The 22,224-nt window shown below is 44.5% G+C and overlaps 1 protein-coding gene across 1 annotated transcript in view; it reads left to right on the top strand.

Moving 5' to 3' along the window:
• The window catches only part of LOC136582289 (SITS-binding protein-like), a 60,616-nt gene extending 51,451 nt beyond the window's left edge, over nt 1-9,165 (top strand). Inside the window, exons 9-10 of the mRNA XM_066583208.1 lie at nt 1,094-1,273; nt 7,818-9,165. Coding sequence (XP_066439305.1) covers nt 1,094-1,273; nt 7,818-7,994 — 357 coding nt within the window. The 3' untranslated portion in view covers nt 7,995-9,165. The remainder of the gene's footprint in view (nt 1-1,093; nt 1,274-7,817) is intronic.
• The last annotated feature ends 13,059 nt before the right edge of the window (nt 9,166-22,224 follow it).

The raw sequence follows: 22,224 nt of genomic DNA, 5'->3' as shown, positions 1-22,224 counted from the left end.
TCTTTCTCTGTACTGTGGATGGACCGCACATCAAGCCATCAGACATGCGCAGTACAGTATTTTTTTTTTTTTAAATCCTGGCTTTTCCCGCAACGTGGCTAGGCAAGCACACGGAATACCATTGTGGAAGGGTCGCGGGTCGCACAGCTTGACTTGAATGGAAGCCGTCCGTGCGGAATCCGCACTGAAATAGATCATGCTGCGATTTTTCCTCCTATAGCATGCTATGTGTGGTATATTCTGCGGAATCTGGAGGCGGACGCCCGCTGCGGATTCCGCAATGCAAATCCGGCCATGATGTTATAGTTAAACTATAATCTATTATAAATACCTGTTCTTAATGAGACTCTGTCAGCAACTTTTAGCCCTATAAGCTAAGCTTATGGGCTGAAAGCAGGTAACCCACTGAGTTCGGTAATGTAAGTATTATACTTACCTCTCCCGTTGTTCCCCCATTGGGAGGGCTGAAAACGTCTGCTGCATGCATCGAGCAGCTCTGTTAAGCAGTCCGCCACTATTAAATTTGGACCGGCAGACTACTTAGCGCACCTCTCAGTGCATTCAGTAATGACTTTCAGAGAAAAGTTTTCTGGTAACTAATAACTAATCGTGGGCAACCTGCTACACGGTATCCCCGGCAATCACATTATCACCCAGCCTGCTATCAATTTGCCGGCCGGACATGCATCATAGGGAATGACAGCGGAAATGCCATAGCTGGCTTCACTCCCATTAAAATCAATGGGGGCTGAAGCTTGCTACTACACCTGCAAACCTTCTGCCTCCAACGCAGAAGTGTAATAGCTGCTTCAGCTCCCATTGATTTCAATAGAAGTGCACTGACAGCAGGCCTGGCAATCAGGTGATTACGGGGAATCCTGAGTGGCAGGTCCCTGGCAATTAACTATTGATGACCTATCCTGAGGTCATCAATTATTTTTGCCTGGAAACCCCTTTAAATAGGTTAGCTTCAAAAAAATCATATTTCCTTTCTATATAAACTTACATATTACATGTGCCAAGTAGATGATGGCGTTCTGTATATGGTGGCTTCATTACTGAAATGGTTCATTAATTGTTTGGTCATTTTCAGGTATTGAATCTAACAAGACGATACATACAAAAGCATCAACATTTGGTTGTCCCACTCTTATTAAAATATGCAGAAGACTGGCTGAACACAGGGATCCCCATCTTCAGACCTGTCTGGTGGCTCAGTCCGCAGGATCCGCTGGCTTTCACAGTAGATAACGAGTTTCTGATTGGAGATGAGGTGAGGGCAGATATACCGGTATCGATATTGACTGTCATCAAAACTCATATATTTCTCCATCATTTCCTAATAGTTCAAGTATCCTTTACTATGTGTGCTTCACGATTAACTAATCCTAAACCGCAGAATATAAAACGAATATTAGATGTTCTACACTGAATGATCGCTGCATTAGGAACAACTGGCGCATGACATCTTGTAATCAGTAATGCGGTACCATGTGATGGGTGCGTCACGATCTGCTCTCAGGCAATGTGCCAACCTCTCCTCTGTGCAGATTGTTGGTGCCCGAAGTTGTGATGCCAGTATTTCTGAAGCAGTCGCATTTGTTGGCTGCTCGAAAAACACAGTATCAAGCGTGCCAAGACTGGTTGAACCATGGATAGACCTCTAACAGAAGATCACACATAAAGGCAGGCCACATGTGGTTGATCCTAGAGGTGCATGTTGGGTGGCATATCCAGTATCTCAGCAATGGTACGCCACAGTGGACCAACTGACTCAGCAATGTCCCACAGGAACACAGGAAAGACCTTAATGGACCTTGGACACAACAAAAGTTTGTCTGAAGTGGCAAGTCCTCTTTCCTGCTGAACCATATGAATGGCTGGGTCCACATCTGGGGTAAACAGCATGAAGTCCTATCTGATGGGTGCACTGTTGGGATTCAACAGGCCAATAGTGGTAGTGTCATGGTCCGGGGAGCATTTTTCTGGTATGGCCTAGGAAGGTAGGTCATCATGCAATTCTTGAATAATGAATGCTACAGGGACTAGCCATCTGCACCCATATCTTCAGGAAGTCTTCCCTGACCATGTTGCCATCTTTCAAAAGGACAACTCTTTGTGTCGCTGAGCTTGGATCACTAGTGAGTGGTTGGATGAATGCTACATTTAATTTTTCCCATTTCCTCACCCCCGAAACTCACTGGACTGTAACCCTATTGAACATGCTTGGTATATACCTGAATAGGCTGTGAGATCTGCTCCCACCTATTCGAAAAATGTGCAACAACTGCCGAAGATTCTGCAGCGAGCATAGACCATGTTGAGCATGAAATATGTTCACCCCCTTATGGAATCTGTTCCCCGACAGCTGAAAGCTGGGATCGCCCAAAAACGTGTACCAACCCATTATTGAGTAGGTGTTCCTAATGCAGTGATCGCCCAGTGTCCAGATATTATAATGGACTGGAAAATGCCTAAAATTTAAAAGGTAAGAATTTTCTAGCTGCAAACATCTGAGGGTTTGTACTTCGTGTAAAATCATTCTTATGAAAAAGCTAAAATACCTGCATTGTAATTATATGTTGTGAATATTTACACACTACTTTCCTCTGCATCATTGGGTCTCCTAAGAAGCCCATTAATGCAATACTATCAGGCGAGTGCATTGCTAGAATCTTAAAAGATTAAGCAGAGGCTAAATGTAGAGGACCCCAGTGAAAAATCTGTAACATGACCCTTTAACCATCCATGTGCCATTTATAATAATGGTGTTTTCTTATATGATAGAGGGGCCTTTGGGCCCCCTAAGCCACCAGGGCGTGGTAGCAACTAACTCTGTACCCCCTATAGCTATGCCCCTGAATTCAACCTATTATCTTGCAATGCAAACCAGAAACCAGCTCCTCTGCAGTCGCTCCCAAGCAAGGACTTGCTGGAACCACAATTGATGCACAGGAAAATGGCGAATGTCCAGCGTTGGGTTAAAAGTTTTTGGTCTTTATTAGATGATCCAGATGATCTGAGATGGCACATGTCCTTTGTTCCTTCATTTCTGTCTCTCTGGATCATCTAATTAAGATGATAATCTCTCTAACACTATGTCCTCTCTCTACCTAAAACTAAACCTCTCTGAAACTGACTTACTGGTATTTCCACCCTCCACTAACCGACCTCTTCCTGACATCTCGATCTCAGTGTGTGGTGCCACCATAACTCCTAGACAACATGCCCGCTGCCTTGGGGCTATCGCAAGAATCCACTCTTTTCTCACTGTGGACACACTAAAAACGCTTACTGTTGCCCTCATCCACTCCCGGCTCGATTATTGCAACTCGTTGCCGATCGTCCTCCCCTGCACCAGACTCTACCCTCTCCAATCCATCCTGAATGCAGCAGCCAGGCTCATCTTCCTGTCCAGCCACTACTCGGATGCCTCTGCCCTGTGCCAGTCACTGTCCTGGCTGCCCGTTAAATACAGAATTCAATTTAAACTCACTACCTTCATCCACAAAGCCCTCCACAGTGCAGCGCCCCCCTATATCGCCTCCCTCATCTCAATGCATCACCCAGCCTGGGCTCTCCGCTCTGCTAACGAAACCAGACTGAGCGCCCCTTTAATTCGAACTTCTCATTCCCGCCTCCAAGACTTCTCCAGAGCAGCACGGGGCCTCTGGAATGCACTACCAAAGGCTACCCGAGCAATCCAGGATTCGCAGAACTTCAGGCGTGCTCTTAAAAACGCACCTCTTCAGGGAGGCATACCGCATTCCCTAAACACTCCCCTCTGTACTCCACCTGATAACATGCTCCCTGACCTACTGACTGCAATCCCTGCTAGCCATCATAAACCGCTCCTGCAGTCATACCGATTCTGCCGTCACACGGCTAAATGTCTGACCATTGTCTATGTGTATAGCATCCGTCACTCTCCACCTCGCCATACCGTGCACATCTCCAGCCCCTTTACCTTCTGTATCACCCCATTAGTTGTAGTATGTAAACTCGTTGGAGCAGGACCCTCACCCCTACTGTTTCCATCAACTGATTACTACATGTAACCGTGGTTCTGTAATTTTTGTATTTTTGGTCTTTCTGTATTCCCCCTGTCTATGTAAGCGCTGTGGAATATGTTGGCGCTATACAAATAAAGATTATTATTAATTAAGACTGAAAGAATTTAACCCAACGCTGGACTTTCTCCATTTTCCTGTATTATCTTGCAATGTTTGATTCCGGGGAAGATTCGAACCCCCCCCCCCCCCCCGCCCCTTCATTAGGAAAATGGGAAATGCCAATGTGAATGGGGCTTAATAGTCCGAAGAATATTGTATCAGAAGAAACCAAGCAAAATCAGAAAGTTAATTGGAGGCAATCTGTTACACATGACACTGCTGGTCTATAAATCCCACAGTAGGGAACATTATTGTACCTCTAGAAATATTAGCCAAGTAATATATAAAAAGAATCCCCCATTTCCATGTGTTTCCATTTATGGCACTTCTGGTTTTATAAATGGAGGCTGCTGGATGCTGAATCGGGCAGAGTTTGAAATCTTGCCCAATCTTCTCTGGTTGTTAACATTCCAAAGTTTATTGGTTAAAATCAGTCATGTTAAGAAAAGATCCCCTTCAAACAGCTTTATGGATCATATTAGTATCTGTTGCTTTGATGTTGATCTTGTTCGATGTGCCAAATGCTCAACAGATTTGCGTCAATAAATTGCAGAGTCCAAAATATAAGGAAAGGGTTGTAAAGACTTATTTTGAAGTTAAAGCCAATTAATCATCCTTTCCATTGCAAACGTAGAAGCTCTGGAAACATCTGCATTCATCACAACGCTGAATATGTTCATAAGAGGGTTGTATACTGATCAGCCATAACCTTAAAGCCACTGACAGGTGAGGTGAATAGCATTGGTTATCTTGTGACAATGGCACCTAAAAATGGGTGCCATATATTAGGAAGCCAATGTACAGAGTGAGAGTATACAGAGTCACAGACTATAGTAAAATGTATATAGCATCAGAATGAATAATCTCCATTTACGGACAGATTATATCATTGGTCTCTTGGGGCTCCAGGTCAAGCTCTTCTGCCAGCTTATAGGGGCATCCGCTAAGGCATCAGCTAAACAAGGGACTACACAGAGCTTTGTATACAGTAGATATGCTTATTATGCATTTATACAATAGGCGGGCTTTACACGGGTCAACTATTGCCTGAATAGTCGCTCCATAGAGTGAACATAAGCGACAGATGTTCCATGCAAGTGGGAAGATGAAATAATGCCCCTACAGCACCACCTATTGGAAGGCAGTATTCCTGCAAGTCAATGTCAGACCTTGTAACAATGTCTGGGAAGTGTGAGCCAAAGCCAAAGTCTTCTCCAGAAGGAAATGATAGCCATGAACAGAGACTGTTTGGGGGCGATTACCCCTCATCAGTGTACAGCAGGTCGAATGGATATTGTTTCTCCTTAAGGAGAGCACCTAAAAAAGAGTGAGGAGACTTATAAGACCATGCATGCACCTCTGGGAAATAATGCAAATGGAAGATGGAACAATACCTCTGGCTTTAGCTCACAATTCCCAGACACAATTGTTACAAGGCTTGTTAAAAGGTCTGACATTGACTTAAGGCCCATTTACACGAGCAGATGATCACTCAAAGATCGCTCAAGAGACAGTTAGAGTGACAGCTTTGAGCGATCATTTTGCATAAAAATTAATTGGTATTTAAGTAGCTACTCAGCTACTTAAATACCAATTAGGTATGCAAATGAAGCCTTCCCTGAATGCAGTTACTAGCCCAAGGCAATTATCTGCACTCAGATCAGATCCTTTGTTCTCCACAGGGAAACAATGCTATCAGCACTCTCCGTGGAGAACTACTGATAAAAATGAGTGACGATTTTTATGTTGGACTGATTGTAACAATCAGCCAAAAAGCTGACGATGGGTGCACATGTACACGCACCGATTATCGCTAAAACGATCACCTATTAGGCTATTAGCGATTTTTTTTTTAGCAATAATCGTCCAATGTAAATGGGCCTTTACAGGAATGCTGCCTCCCATCTCTCCATTTGCATATTTCTCAGAGGAGCGTGAATGGCCTTATAAGTCTCCTCACACCTTCTAAGTGCTCTCCCTAAGGAGAAACCATACCCTTTCCAACCCACATCTATAGGCCTCTCACGAGCCAAGCCAGAAACCTACAATCACCCCAAAGCAACTGTCTGTGCATGGTTACCTTTGCCTTCTAGAGAAGATTCTGGCTTTGGGTCATAATTCCCAGTCATTGTTAAAAGCTCTGACATTGACTTGCAGGAATACTGCCTTCCAATAGGTGGTGCTGTAGAGGTATTGTTCCATCTTTCCATTTGCATATTTCACAAAGGAGCATGGATGGCCTTATAAGTCTCCTTACAGCTTCTAAGTGCTCTTTTTAAGGAAAAACAATGAAACAATACACTTCCTAACCCAGTTGTTCCATGTCAACACAGCCACTAACCAGGTGACAAGTAAGAAGTTGTTCGCTAGTCACTTCCTTTCTGCTCACCTAAAAATAGTCACTGGTTGATTATCTGGTGTAAACAGGAAATAGTTTGTCTCTCAATGACTAGACAATAACTTTGGAAGGAGGTGTGCAATTGTTCGACATGTACCTCCGTCCAAACGCTGATTGGCTCCCACTGTTCTTGAACATTTTGCCCTCCCAATTAACACTCATTAATTCCCAAAAGCACATCAATATGCGCCACACCAATAATCATCCTGCATTATTGGTGTGGTGCAGAGTGCTAAGGCAGCAGCAATGCAGTCCTAAGCTCTTGCTCATGACCTGAAGGTTGCAGGTTCAATCCCTGCTTGGTTCAGGTAGTTGCCTAAAGGTTGACTCAGCCTTCCACTCTTCCGGAGTCTGTAAAATGAGTACCCAGCTTTCTGAGAAATAATGAATAAATTACCTGAAAGCGCTGCGGAGTAAGTTGGCGCTATACAAATACAAGTCCCTTTCCCTTTATTTCTACAAGTTGGCACTACTTACAAGGTAAATACAGGTAAAAACACTCCCTGACTCCAAAACTGCTGGCAGACTCCCTTTAATGGCAAAGAACATCACAAAAATGCTACAACTAAGGGCTCCGTCAGAGTCTATGCGCAAATACACATGTTTCAGTGTCACGTATTTGCGCAGTGAACAAGGTTGATTTGCTCATGTCAATGGGTTCTATTCTCTGTGTATTGTGCGCGTGTATTTTTTACACACAGAAACACGTAAATACGTCTGTCTGAAGCCTCCCTAAGGGCGCCCACCCACTGGCATTTGCGATTTTCATGCGTGAAAAACGCAGCGTTTTCCGCACGTTTTTGGCGCATTTTCCGCGGCGTTTTTTTGCGGCTTTTTCGCGCCTTTTCCGTTAATTTCCATTGACATTCATGGGTGCATTAAGAGAAAAATAAGGACACATGTGCAACTGACAGTTCCGATGTTAAAAATTGCAACGGACTGAAAAAAAAAACGCAAGTGGACAGGAACACATTCAATTCTAATTGCTCTTGAGAAAAAACGCAAAATGCAAAGGAAAAAAAAATCGCCAGTGGGTGGGAGCCCTAAGGCTGCAATTTTTAAAAAAATCAATAGTATACACTAAAATGGCAACAAGATTTCAGCCAAAGAACTTCAGTGTAACCTGAAATAAAGAAGTTTATACTAGAAGCCCTGTCATGGGGAGCCCTGTACGAGCTGCTGAGGGGTCCCATCATCAATCGTCACAGTGAATATTTAGCGACTTTCTCCTTTTTGTCTGTTCCTAGATGCTGATTGCTCCCATCACCGAGAAAGGCGCAATTCAGAGAGATGTTTTCCTGCCTGGAAAGGATTATAAATGGATGGACATCAGCACATCCCGGGTGTTTGATGGAGGCACAATACTGCGGCACTATAACTGCAGCCTGCACGAAATTCCAGTATTTATAAAGAAAACATCATAGCTTAAAAAAACATCTTCCAACTCTGTGTATACCTTCTAAGAAGACGAAGCAGAAGTGTCTCTTATTAAGAGAAGAATGCAATAAAATACTTGCAATGGACGTATTCCATTGACAATTGTGGAAGTCATATTTGTATAGACGTCACAATCTGATGACGGAACCTGTCAGTTTTAGGGTGCTTTCATATCCGCGCTCAGGGGTTCCAGTTTCCTGTTCGGGGAGCAGGAAAGGGGAATCCCGTGGCTGAACTGCTCAGTCTTACGACGGAACCGAACAGCGCTGAATGGACCCCATTGACTATAATGGGATCCGTTTGGTTTCCACTCAGCTGCCCGGCATCTTACCGGAAGGAAAAGAACAGCATAATACACTCCACAGCTGCTGCGGACTTGACTTTTTAAAAGGATGAAGGAGTTTCAAATCAATCATTTTTGGACAATAATTTTCTTAAAAGGCTTGTTTAGCATAAATTATTATCTTAAAATCAGCCCTTCCCCTGGGTATAACATAACAAACAGTCATGTACTCACCTCTCCCAACTTCCCCTGTCCAGTCCCGTTGGGACATCATGCTTACAAGCTGCAGCAGCCTGTTTATGGGACATCACAAACTACTGCAGCCAATCACTTTAGTGCGGAGGTCTGTGATTGGTTACAGCAGTCTGTGACATCCCGTAAAGAAGGACAGAGCCTCGGCGCTGAAGAAGCAGCAAGCTGTGAGAAAATGGCTGTTTAGGCTATGGCATGGGAGGGGGATGATTTTAATATAATAATACTAAGAATTAACAATGATTTACCCCCCCCCCCCATATATTCTAAAGTATATTTACGAAACGTCATTTCGGAGTTCTATGACTTGCATTTTATAGGGTCACAAAACTTCTTGGTGACTTTTAATGTTCTTAGAATTTACAGTCGGACTTCATTATGATAAGTTTTTTTTTCCCAAGATACATTGTCCTTGGCAATCGCCCGTGAAATGAACTGAAATCTTTGTGTGTTGCGATGTTGAAACAGTTTAAACTCTACAATATTTATTGCCAGTCTTAGCAAATCAACTTCAATATCTACCTCTCTGGAGTAACGAAATGATCTACTGCTGCTTCTGTCTGATCGACTCCAGATTACTGATGCTTGGATATAGCGCTATTAAATTATCCAACTTTACCTACCCTGGTCGTCTTACTGTTTCTTGTCTCTGCATTGCATTTCTTTACTCCATTTTCCTTGTGTGTGTGTGAACTGACCCTGTGTGTGCAAAAAATAAAGTAATATTCGCAGACACAAGCACGAATCAACTGTTACATCTGTGGGGTGCACTCCTCAGAACGGACGCATGATTGAGTCCATTTAAAACTGCAATCACACACATAGTATTGCAAGTACAAATTGCACCTCTCCAGGCAATGATAGAAGGACTTCTGTCCCTTACCAATTAGGGTAAGTGGGTAACCCCTGCATAAAAGCAGGGTAGTCGTCCTGATAAGGTCGTCCCCACTGTCTTCATCTGGGATCTAGCTATCTCTGATCAGGAACCTGGAGAGATGCACCAAACACACACCGGGCATGACACTGTTCACACACACAGAACACAGAACAGGACTGCAAATAAGCACATGTCTGGCCACCTGCACAGACATAACACACATCACTGTTCACACCAACAAACATGGTTGTGCATACAACAAATAACGGGAACCCCACCCAGAGCTCACATGCATACAGATGGTAAAACATAGCCAGTCCAAGTGTCCTCACTCCAGAGAAATGGGGAGCATCAGCCATCTTGCTGACATAGGTAACAATGTCAGGCATCACCCATCTGACACAAACATAGGACATCAGATGTCTGGAGGCCGTACCTGCCCAAGGGTAGGGAGAAACCTGTGGGCCACCTCCACCTGTGTGGTCACTGTACCACACACTACACAATGCACGCACCCCAGAACCCAAGGAGTGGAGGGACAGTAGGTACCCAGACAGTGAAAAACTAAAGCACTAAAATAACCAGCAATCTCTCTCAAGACTTTGCTGGTATTTATCTGCTGCAGACAAGTGGGATTGGCTGGTGGAGAATACCATACCCAGCCAACTCAATTAACCCCTACCTGTGAAGGTGTGCACAAGGAGCCTATAGAACCACAGGTCCCAGATGCACAACCTTAACATCTACCTCATCAACTTTGTTTAAAGTGCAAACACGTTGTGCTGCGACGAGCAATTTTGCGCATTCACTCATGTTAAGCTGCCCTAGGGGGTGAAAATACTTGAATAGTAGCTCTCCCTCTAGGGCTTCTTCACACGGACATATTTGCGATTGTAATACGCAGAATAGAACCCACTGATTTCAATGGGTTCGTTCTCATTTTCCTATTTTCACAAAGACAAAAAAATAGGAAATGCTCTATTTTTGTGTGTATTTGCGCCCCAGGGGTCCCCATTGAAGTCTATGGGAGGTGCACAAATGCACACTCAATATGCGTGCAAATGTGCAATACGCTGCATAATTCTGTGAAAAAAGAACACATCTGGATCTCATTAAGCTAAATAAGCTAAAAGCTTGTTAATAAGGGCGTGGTTGTGTTTCATGAGCAAAAAAATGTGCTTCCTGCAGTCAGCACTCCCTGGATTCCGGTTCTCAGCGCCCTAGTTAGGTGCGGCGCCGCTGGTCAGATACCGTAGCATATATTTATTTTCAGCCCCACTTCAGCACTATTCAGCAAATCCAGCAAAGTGATTGGTTCTGGATTTGCTGAATAGTGCTGAAGTGGGGCTGAAAATAAATATATGCGGTCAGGTGAGGCCACTACAGGCTGCTGGGAACCAGAAGCCGGGGAGCGCTGACAGCGGGAAGCCTTTGTAGAAGGTGAGGGGGAGCAACGCATAGTATTTACAGTCCAAATCAGCATCAATGGTACGGATTTTGACTGTTTTTTGGATGCGGAAATGCTGCAGAATTTGCTTCCAGCCTTTTTTTAAACAGCCCTGTACTTTTTATAAGGACAGAGGTAAAATCCTATGTCGTGATAAGCCCCGCCCCTGACCACACCTCTCTGTCCCGCTTTCACCCTGTGAAAATCTGGTCACAGTTAAAGAAGTGTCACAACAAAAAATCTCAATGGTGCTAATCCAGTTACCAGCTCCCATAATGAGAATTAATTCAGAAAAAAGAGGACCTACCAGTTGTTTGGCATCCTTTAGTGCCTCACCGATATCTACAAAGAGCCGTATAATGGTAAGAAACCCAAATGTTCCATTGGAAATGACAGATCAATCAACCACAACCTCTTCAAGGAGGTGAGCAGCCCTCATGCCAAATCTGCCCCAACACAGTGAACCACGTACCATGCAAAAGAAAGCATGCAGAGGATATGTGCTCAATGGTTGGGACTATGGGAGTAGGTTACCAGTAGATACTAGTATATACTCACATATCTGCGAGCATGCTATATAGTGGATAAATAAGTTCATTCCCTCAGATCCAGGTAGGCTCTTCAAAGATAGCGGAGGATCAGTCTCATCCAATTAATAAAAGTCTTTCAGAACTCCAATACAACAGAGTTTATTAAAAATATTTCAGCAGTACAATATATCAAATCTCACACGTTTCGATGATGTTAAACAATGTCCCCTTCCTCAGGAAAAATAGCATCCAATCATCCCTAAGTAAGGGAACATTGTGTAACATCCCTGAAATGTGTTGATGAGCTTTGACATACGAAAGAGCTCTAGAGTTCATCTTTACAGGATCTATGATGGATATGAAAGATCTTGACAGATCTTATTGACTTGTAATAGGTCTGTACTGTTTCCATATTTTCACTGGGCGGAATAGCACACACACTGCATTATTCTGCATATCATAGGCAATAGAAACCATACTAGAGTTGAGCGAACATGCTCGTTCGAGTATTAGCATACTCAATGGTGCTCGTTACTCGAGCGAGTACCACGCCAAGTTCGACCCCTCGCCGCTTTGACCCCTCACCGCATTACCACTTCCGGCTGTGACGTGCCAGCGTCCGCACGTCCATAGCAGTATGTGGCTTGCTGGGGGGGGGGGGGGGACTTCAATGGGGTTAGCACTTTTTCTTCCGGCTAAAAGCCAGCCAGCTGAGCGGAAAGCTCAGTCAATGAGGTACTTTTGGCACTGTTCAGTTCTGTCCTAAGAAAGATCTGTTTGGCCATGGGGATTCCCCTTTTTCACCCTAAGACAGATCTGTTTGGCCATGGGGATTCCCCTTTCCTGCTCCCCAGAGCAGGAAAGTGCAACCCCCAAGGCAAATGTGAAACCACCCTTAGATTTTTCACTTTTGATTAAATATTGTTAAAGGGGTTGTCTCGCGAAATCAAGTGGGGTTAAGCACTTCTGTATGGCCATATTAATGCACTTTGTAATATACATTGTGCATTAAATATGAGCCATACAGAAGTTATTCACTTACCTGCTCCGTTGCTAGCGTCCTCGTCTCCATGGCTCCGTCTAAATTCGCTGGCAGCTTGCTTTTTTAGACGCGCTTGCGCAGTCCGGTCTTCTCCTTTCAGCACGAGCCGCTTCAGTGTGCTCCCCGCTACAGCTCTTCTGCGCATGCGCAGGCAAGCTGTCACTGCTCGGGAGCGCGCTGGAGCGGCCATTCTGTACCATTCTCTGTTAGAGGAAGGTGCAGAGCCGCTCAGCTGTCCCGAGAAGCCGCCCAGCTGTCCCGCCATCCTGCCGTCCTGCCGCCCAGGTAAGTGATGGGCCGGGGGGGCTGCCGCTGTGCCGGGGGGGGGCTGCGCCGGGGGGGGGCTGTCGCTGTGCCGGGGGGGGGAGCTGTCGCTGTGCCGGGGGGGGGGGCTGCGCCGGTTACCTGCTGCCTGGCGGTGGGTGACTGTGTGCCGTGGTCAGCCGCGTTCAATCCAGGGGTCCGGTCGGCGGCTGCGGGGCATCTGGTTGTCAGGGAGACACAGCTGGTAGCGTCTCGGGAGCGCGCACGTCGGGCTACAGCAAGCGATGGGAAAAGAGCCGGCGGCCATCTTGGGAAAATTTTTATAAGTTGCTGAAACGCAGGAACTGTAAGTACAAACCAGCTAGAAAAGTCATTTACAGGGGGGCTTAGTAATATATGCTTAATTAGGGGGACTGGGCAAAAAAAAAAATTCACTGCTTCCTCGAGACAACCCCTTTAATACTTCGGAAAAGATGTTTCCTGTAACTTGGAAGTTTACTTGGTTCTAGAGATGAGCGAGCGTACTCGGCTTGGGTGTTTTTGCACTCGAGCACCGCTTTTTCCAAGTAACTGACTACTCGAACGAAAAGATTAGGGGGGCGCCGGGGGGCGGGTGGGTGACGTGGTTGAGCTGGGGGTAGCAGTGGGGAACAGGGGGAGCTCTCCCCCCCCCCCCCACTCCCCTTTGCAACCCCCCGCTCACCCCCGGCGCCCCCCGAATCTTTTCTCCGAATAGTTAGTTACTCGGAAAAAGCGGTGCTCGAGTGCAAAAACACCCGAAAAGAGTACGTTCGCTCATTTCTACTTGGTTCCTACTTTACTTTTTAACTTTTTTTTTAGGTAAAACAAACTAGTGATTGACTTCTTCAGTTCATACTAATACTTTCACACAGCAAAAAGGATTTATGTGGCGATTTAGGATTAATCGGGTAAAATCTTCCTCCACGCTAGCTAGCTAATGCTGAATTCTGTCTTGCACTCTTATTAAAGCCACATATTTTTAGCAGGTGAGAGACTTTGGATAAATCTAGGGAGTACTTCTGGCATGTAGGCTTTCTTGAATAATAGAGGCTATGTGAGTTTGGAAAATTAGCAAATATAAAGCCAATCAGTGTGATTCATATTACAGAGCCATAATTCATAGTTAAAGACAGATCCGTACATTAGCCTATATCATTTCCAATGGCAGAAATACAGTCCATTAATACCAAACGAGTGACGTTAATTTGCAAACTTACTTATCGCTACCTCATGAAGACACATTTTGAATACAGTCTCTCCAGAACAATGGCTTGTATTATCTATCTGCAAATCGGTAGCTTTAGAATTAATGGGGTTTCCCAGGCATTTATTATTGATGACCTATCCCCAGGATTGGTCATCAGTAGTGGATTGGCATGGGTCTGCCACTTGGGATCCCTGCCGATCATCTGATCCTTCTGTTGTTAGTGTAGCCAGATCAGATACCCACCTTGGGTTGGAGTCTGAAGTGTAATAGAAGGCTTTGCTCCTGTTGAAATATGTGGGAGTGATGCCTTCTATTACACTTCTGGCTCTGAATGCAATGAGGAGGTGGAAGTGTAATGCAAAACAGCACTCCCATTGATTTTAATAGGAGCGAAGAATTCTATTACACTTCCAGCTCCGAACGTGGACATGTGGCTCAGCTGCACTGACAGCGGGGCGGGGGATCAGATGATCAGTGGGTATCCTGAGTGGTAGACCCAATCAACTATTGATGACCTGTCCTGCGGATATGTCATCATTAGTAAAGGAATGAAAAACTACTTAAACTAAAGTTTTTGGCTGCCAAGTGGTCATTGATCTGATCCAGCAAACACTGGCTGAACTGAGGCTTACTTCTTTCAAAGTAATTCATTTATCAATCTTTGTATCGAAGACACATTAGAGATGTCATTGCATGGATGTGAAAAACAATGACCTCACTATTCTATTAGTCAGACCTCATCTAGAATAATGTGTCAGGTTCTGGGCACCCCAAATTAAAAGAAGACAGACAAAGTGGAGCAAGTTTAGAGAAGAGGAGACTTAATAGCCGTCTACAAATATCTAAAGGGCTGTCACAGTGCAGAGGGATCAGCCCTATTCTCATTTGTACAAGGAAAGACTAGAAGGAATGGGATGAAACTGAAAGGAAGGAGACACAGATTAGATATTAGAAAACACTTAGATGGAGGGTCCTCTACTAGAGATCTCCACAATGAGTCACAGCAGAGAGCTTATAACAACTAGGGACTCTTAGGGCTCTTTCACACGCAGCCAGCAATGGGAGGGGGAAGATGCTTAGTTCCACCTGCTCCCATTGCAAACAGCCGGAGGGGAGGGAAGAAGAGGGAGGTAGTTTAGCAGTCCCACCTCCCTTCTCTCGCCGCTGTCATTGGCTCCCATAGGAGCCCATGCAGCGGCTGACGTATTCCGGCCCAAAAGATAGTTCTGCGGGAATACGGCCATGTGATTTGATGCATTTGAATCCAATTCATCAGATCACAGCGTATATCGAGCATGAAAATGGCCGGCCGATATGCGCTCATGTGAAAGAAGCCTTATCGCGTGAAAAAACAAGTGCAAGAAAAACACAAGTGTACAGGAGCCCTTAACCTATTGAGAAGTGCCACAGGCTCATCTCAGTAAGTAGATATATATAGCAGCCCTGACCTGGGGTTTTTTAGAGGGCCCTGACAGCTATGACACCCGGACTGCACCCCGCAATCTCTTCACAGGGTGTTATCTCCAATTGCCGCTGTTAACGGCAGGTGTCAGCTGGCAAGAGAGCAGAAAAGGGGTAAGAGCTACTTCTAGGAGGCAAGGGGTTGGCCTACTGCCACATTGCCCACCCACCAGAGGCTGGCGGGCAGCACCCTATGTGGCTGCACAGGTTGCACATAGCTAAGGTTGGCCATGTGAGGGGTATGCATATTTGCAGGATCCGAGCAAGTGGCCATCTCTACAATAAAGAGGATGTCCGGTTGTAAAGTATTGATGGCCTATCCTCAGGATACATCATTAATAGTAGATTGATAGGGGTCAGTGACCTGGGACCCCAGCCCATCAGTCCAGTGTGGTTGTGAACTGAGTTGATTTCTGCAGGAAACAAAAAACTCTGTTCCCACTTCAGTGGCCAAGCTTGGTATTGCAGACAAAGTTCCCATTCTTTTCAATGGGACTTGGCCTGTGATACCAAGCCTGACCACTACAGTCAGAATGAAGCTGTCTGCTTCCTGCATAAATCAGTTCTGTACATGGGTGCATCAGCCTGGTGAAGCTGATTGGCAGTGGGCCCCTTGAAATCTACTATTGATGACTTATCTGTAGGATCGTCCATTAATGCTTTACAACCAGACACACCCTTTCAAACCAATGAAACTGGAGGCAACTTTGCAATGGTTAACAGGGGTCGGTGCTCTCCTCATAGTTGAGACTCTGAGAGCAACACCTCCACCTAACAAGTATGTCTGACATATTCTGTTGATATACCATAATGCTTCAGATAGGAATACCCTGTAAGATCAGTGAAACCCACCGGTGAGTTATATAAACCTCTTCCAGAATGACCTTTTATAAGTCCCACTGAATACACAAGAAGCTTAAGCTTAATTAAGAACTTAAAAATCTGTCTAGATATCTGTCAGATTGCATCACATAACTTCACTGCTTCATATCAGGAAATATTGCTTTATTTGTCACTTATCATATAATAAATCCCCTGCTTGACCATATGGGCGCCAGATTGTCAGATTTTCAAAGATTAGCAGATTTTAATCAGTCCATGTACCAAGAAAAAAACATTCTTCCAGGTATTTGACACCCCTTCCTTCTCCCACTCAGGTCAAAGAAGTAGTTAATTACATAATTCTGCATTGACTATAGCTATAATGAGTGAAGAGCCTGGCACTAGTTATGTGGCCCATCATGGCGGGTCACTGTCTAGCACTGCTGCCCCAGTGCCTGCCGCACGGAACCTGGAAGAAGCAGGGGGCGGTCATGTGCCATTGATTGTGCATCTGACCACTCAGCCACTTACAGGCTTCAGCGGTGATTCTTCTAGGGCTGCTGAAGCCTGTGAGCGGCACAAGGAACGCCACGTGACCATCCACAGCTTCTTCTGGGTTCCGTGACAAACATGTTTGCGTAAGTGAAACTCACGTCCGCAAAATGTGATAAAGTGAACCCATTGATTTGAATAGGTCTGTTCTAATGCGCGTGAGAAAAGATAGGACTTGCCCTATCTGTCTGCATTTTATGCAGAAAGCTGCCATAGACGTCTATGGCAGGTTCAAAAAAGCGAGGGGAAAGGTGGAGGTAGCTGCCCTTATTAGGCTTTTAAAAGCTATTCTATTCCACGGAAAGGGAGTGTCATGTGTGTGCTTGTGTGAACTGGCATTGCCAGCACAAAAATTACAATACTATGCGCCGTCATGTGCGTATCAGCTGGATTATTGCCATCTCCAAACCATGTTCATGCTCAAAACGCACCGCTGTGGTGACAGTTGCGCAATCTGCCGCAACCCTTAAATAGACATTTTCTATATTGTGCGGTTGGACATTTTTTGCAAAGCAGCAACAGTAATTGTGATTTTTTTTAATCATAATTTGCTAAAAAAAACATATAGCCGGCCGATATACGCTATGTTGGGAGAGATAAAATTGGTGAGCAGGCGCACAAATCAAATGTTTGTGCGCCCGTTCAGACGGCATGGGTCCTGGTGCATATACGTAGAGACTACCATACCGTCGCCCCTTTTCCCTCTCTCCCCATCGCAGACTCACCATTCTTCTCCTCCTCACTCCTTCTTTGCAATGGGAGGGGGCAGGACGGGGGCGGAGATAGGGCGGGAGCTCAGTGCACTGCTCCCAGCCCAGCCCGCCTCCTCCCCCTGGGAGGCGAATATTTTATTACCCATGGCCATATTTTGGGGTCCCTTCCTAAAACACAGGAGGAGATTTCATCAGCGGGTTGTAAAAGGTTTCCTGTTTTGTATGTTCAAATCCACTCTAGTTGCAGGCAAGAAATATATGGACCAAAATAGGACAGATAGGCAATTGCAGACCAAAGTTGGTTCATGTGAGAGTCAAATGGATGCTGTCTAACAGGGTTTTCAAGCTTAATGAGTAGCGCACAATTTACTGCAGTAATGTACTATTAGGACGTTGTACCTGGAAGGCAGCAAATAGTCTGTTATTATACCAATGGAAATAACATCTTTAGGCTTTTTCCATGTCACACCCCACAAATTGCTATATTGGTATGCACGGACTCAAGGGCTTAAAAAAAAGGTTTACCCCAAATGGCCCTCAATAAATCCTGGTCAACCTCATATCTACAGCATTTCATTTATAACCTTCTGGGAGTTCAATATCTCATGTGCAGACACTTAGTAGCATTCAACATCTGTTATCAGCATGTGTTGGCACAACCTGTGCTTGACAGATTTAGCTCTCATTATTAGACTCATTGCATTATGCAAGGCTTTGGGGTCATCATAGCAAATGTTTCCATATTTATCAAGTACAAACTTTAGTAATACTCTAAAGCAATATTAAATACATTAGGTGACAACCAACTGTTGGTGGACTAGGAGTATGGGGCATTGCTGTAGACCAACCATGACTAGGGTATATTGTAGATGTGCTATGTGTGCCCTAACCCCCCTCCCCCACCCACCTACCCATTTTTCCGTCCCCCAACCTATTAAATAACCCAAGATGTTGTGTTATTGTAATGGGGCAGCATACAGAGAGAGTTCGTCATTCCGGTCACCCAGGTCAGTAGTAGCCCTAACATCACTGGGCTGGCTTGTCCCTATAGTGGGTGGGACTAGGCTGCGCTCCATTGGGATGGTCAAAGTCCATTTCTCCTCATAAATGGACAGCTGCAACACTAAGGATTCATGGCTAGGTTGTGGCCATAGTGGTTCCAGTGAGCACCGTTCTCGAAAATGGGCCCGACTAGCTGGCATAGACCGGAGGGTCTGGTTGTAGCTGATGTACTAAGAAAGAGCCACCATTGCAGACATAATAGAACAGTTTTATTTGCAACAAGCAACTGTACAATTGACTTGTCCGGTTATACAGGTTTTTTCGGCTCTAGATCCCAGGATAACACAGTCCTTAGACCTGTTAGCACTGGAAACTCTGACAACCCTGCACCCGGTTAACCAGAGTTGCTTTAGCTCAGGCCAACTGACATGGGAGTACAGTAGTTGGAAGGGATGGAGGAACCACTTGCCTTCTTACTGCCCCTTGGTTTTGAGTTCTCTGATCTTCCGCTACTCACCGGAGGACAATGTCCTTGGGACGTCTGCTACTGCACTGTAGCGCAACTCAGGAAAAACTCTTTTCACTTCCATCTGGAGCATAACTGCTCACACTTACTCACTATTTCTGGGTTTCCTTTCCACTCGAACCCCATTCCTCCATCCTGCCTCCTCTTGAAGATACAATACAAGAAAGTTAAACGACCTCACTATATCATAAAAAATACATCAACTCTCCCACCTTACATTACATTGGAAAATTAATGTCACAGCAGCATCATTATATAGCTAATATTAAAATGACTTTGTATAACTCTACAAAGGAAAGAACATCATTGACAAAATGAGCATCAATAACATTCCAACCAGTCGAGAAGTACTGTCCAACTGCAGAGGACTTGGATGGTCCTTTACCCTACAGAACAATACCATCTGAGCCCACAGTCATATCACAGCCTCTTGGGAGATGACAAATCTGTCCTACTAGGTACTGTCTTCCAGGTAATTTCAGAACCTGTTTTCCAGGACTGTCCCAGTGGGAACAACACATCTGGTGATCATAGCACTTAATTGAAGAGGGATGACCATTCCTACGATAGATGCCAACCACCTCAAAGATCCATTACCTTCTCTCCATAGGTTGACATGACTAAAGCCCTCACACCACCAACCAAAATATTATTATAAGGGCAAATCGGTGGGCTGCTTCCAAGTTTAGGCTCCCAACGGGAATCTTTAGTAAGCTCATGGGCTGGATAATCCCGTAGTGATGGCCAATAAGAACACAAAGTTTGGGACATGTTCCCTTTAACCTATTACCGTAAGAACTACCCCCAGTAGTTTACTCCTTTCTATCTATTCTCTTTTTTGGCTATCGACCACTTCTGTGTCAAGTGTGTCGTATGTGAACCCTGCTGTGTTCTGGGAATATAATACAGCACGTCACAGTAAAAAATAAAGCAGTAAACTTTTGCTTGACCTTTCTTTATATCTGCACAGCAAACTGAAAAAATTTGGAATTTTGTAAAGTGTGGATGATAAACTGAAACAGATGGGACAGTAAAGCAGAATAATTTGAGAAAAACATGTTTTCCATGGTGTTGTGTGAAAGCTTCCATGTGCTTTAAATCTGGAACCCAAGTGTCATTTCAGTGGTTTCACATATAATAAAAGGGTTTTCCGAAGACCAACACATACCACTTATTCACAGGATAGGTGATAAGTGTTTGATCGTTGGGGGTCCCACCATTGGGACTCAAACCAATCATGAGAATGGGGGTCCTATGTCCCTGATTTGAATGCAGCGATGGCTGAAGATGTTCACTGTGTTCAAAGTCTATGGGACTACTACTGCGATCAGGCACTGAAAGGATTAAAGGGGTTGTCCCGCGGCAGCAAGTGGGTCTATACACTTCTGTATGGCCATATTAATGCACTTTGTAATATACATTGTGCATTAATTATGAGCCATACAGAAGTTATAAGAAGTTTTTCACTTACCTGCTCCGTTGCTAGCGTCCTCGTTTCCATGGAGCCGACTAATTTTCGCCGTCTAATGGCCAAATTAGCCGCGCTTGCGCAGTCCGGGTCTTCTTCTTCTCTCAATGGGGCTCCGTGTAGCTCCGCCCCGTCACGTGCCGATTCCAGCCAATCAGGAGGCTGGAATCGGCAATGGACCGCACAGAAGCCCTGCGGTCCACCGAGGGAGAAGATGCCGGCGGCCATCTTCAGCCGGTAAGTAAGAAGTCACCGGAGCGCGGGGATTCAGGTAAGCGCTGTGCGGATTTTTCTTTAGGTCCCTGCATCGGGGTTGTCTCGCGCCGAACGGGGGGGGGGGGGGGGGGTTGAAAAAAAATCAAAAAACGTTTCGGCGCGGGACAACCCCTTTAACTATTGAATTAGAGTTCTCACAGATCCCAGTAGTTGCAGCTATGTATTACAGCAGGCCTACTCATTGGCGCAGTGACAGTAGTATATTGTACATCAAGGTGCCTCAGCTATCAGAGCCCTTTGTACTATAACATCAGGATGTAGGAAGGGGTTAATTCCGTTCAAAACATTGAAGGTCTTATGTTTTATGTATTTGGCATAGCCATGTGGATGTAGGCTCTTGCAAGCTGAGTGCCTATGATATGGAGACTTTAAGGACCCCATGTGATTTTACAGGGTGCCTCAGTGTGTTAGCGCTCCATAGATATACCAGAACCAAGCTCATAATATAAATACAGCACCAAAGCAAAACTCATATCATACATTCAGCACCAGAACCAAGCCAATAACATACGTTCAGCACAAACCAACTTCAGCACATAGATATAATACCAGAACCAAGCTCATAATATAAATAGTCCCAAATCAAAACTCATATCATACATTCAACACCAGAACCAAGCTCATAATATAAATACAGCACAAACCAACTTTAGTACATAGATATAATGCCAGAACAAAGCTCATATCATAAATACCATATAAACCAACTTCATTATATAGATATAAGACCAGAACCAAGCTCATATCATAAATACCGCACAAACCAATTTCAGTACATAGATATAATACCAGAAGCCAGCTCATAGCATAAATACAGCACCAGGGCAAAACTAGTATCATAATTACAGCACCTGAACCAAGCTCATAAAATAAATACAGCACAAAACAATTTTGCTACATAGATACAATACCAGAACCAAGCTCATAAAATAATACAGCAGCAGAGCAAAACTCAATATAAATACAGCACCAGAACCAAGCTCATAACATAAATACAGCACAAACCAACTTCAGTACATACATATAATACCAGAACCAAACTCCTATCATAAATACAGCACCAGAGCAAAACTCATAACATAAATACCACACAAACGAATTTCAGTAGATAGATATAATATCCAAACCAAGCTCATAACATAAATACAGCACCAGAGCAAAACTCATATCATAAATAATGCACCAGAACCAAGCTCATAGCATAAATACAGCACAAACCAACTTTAGTACATAGATATAATACCAGACGCAAGCTCATAACATAAATATAACAGCAGGTCAAAACTCATATCAAGAATACAGCCCCAGAACCAAGCTCATAACATAAAAACAGCCCTAAAAACAAGCTTATAACATAAATACGGTAGCAGAACTAAGTCATTGTGTTATAGGGGTGCTGAAAGGGCTGACAGTTGCACCTCAGTACATGCGAAGGTAAGAGATAGAGGAGGAGAATTATTCATGTGGTTTCATA

The sequence above is a fragment of the Eleutherodactylus coqui genome, chromosome 11 (assembly GCF_035609145.1).
Source record: "Eleutherodactylus coqui strain aEleCoq1 chromosome 11, aEleCoq1.hap1, whole genome shotgun sequence".
Classification (NCBI taxonomy): domain Eukaryota; kingdom Metazoa; phylum Chordata; class Amphibia; order Anura; family Eleutherodactylidae; genus Eleutherodactylus; species Eleutherodactylus coqui.
Note: the sequence above shows the minus strand (reverse complement) of the source record. Positions and strands in the feature narration are given on the sequence as shown.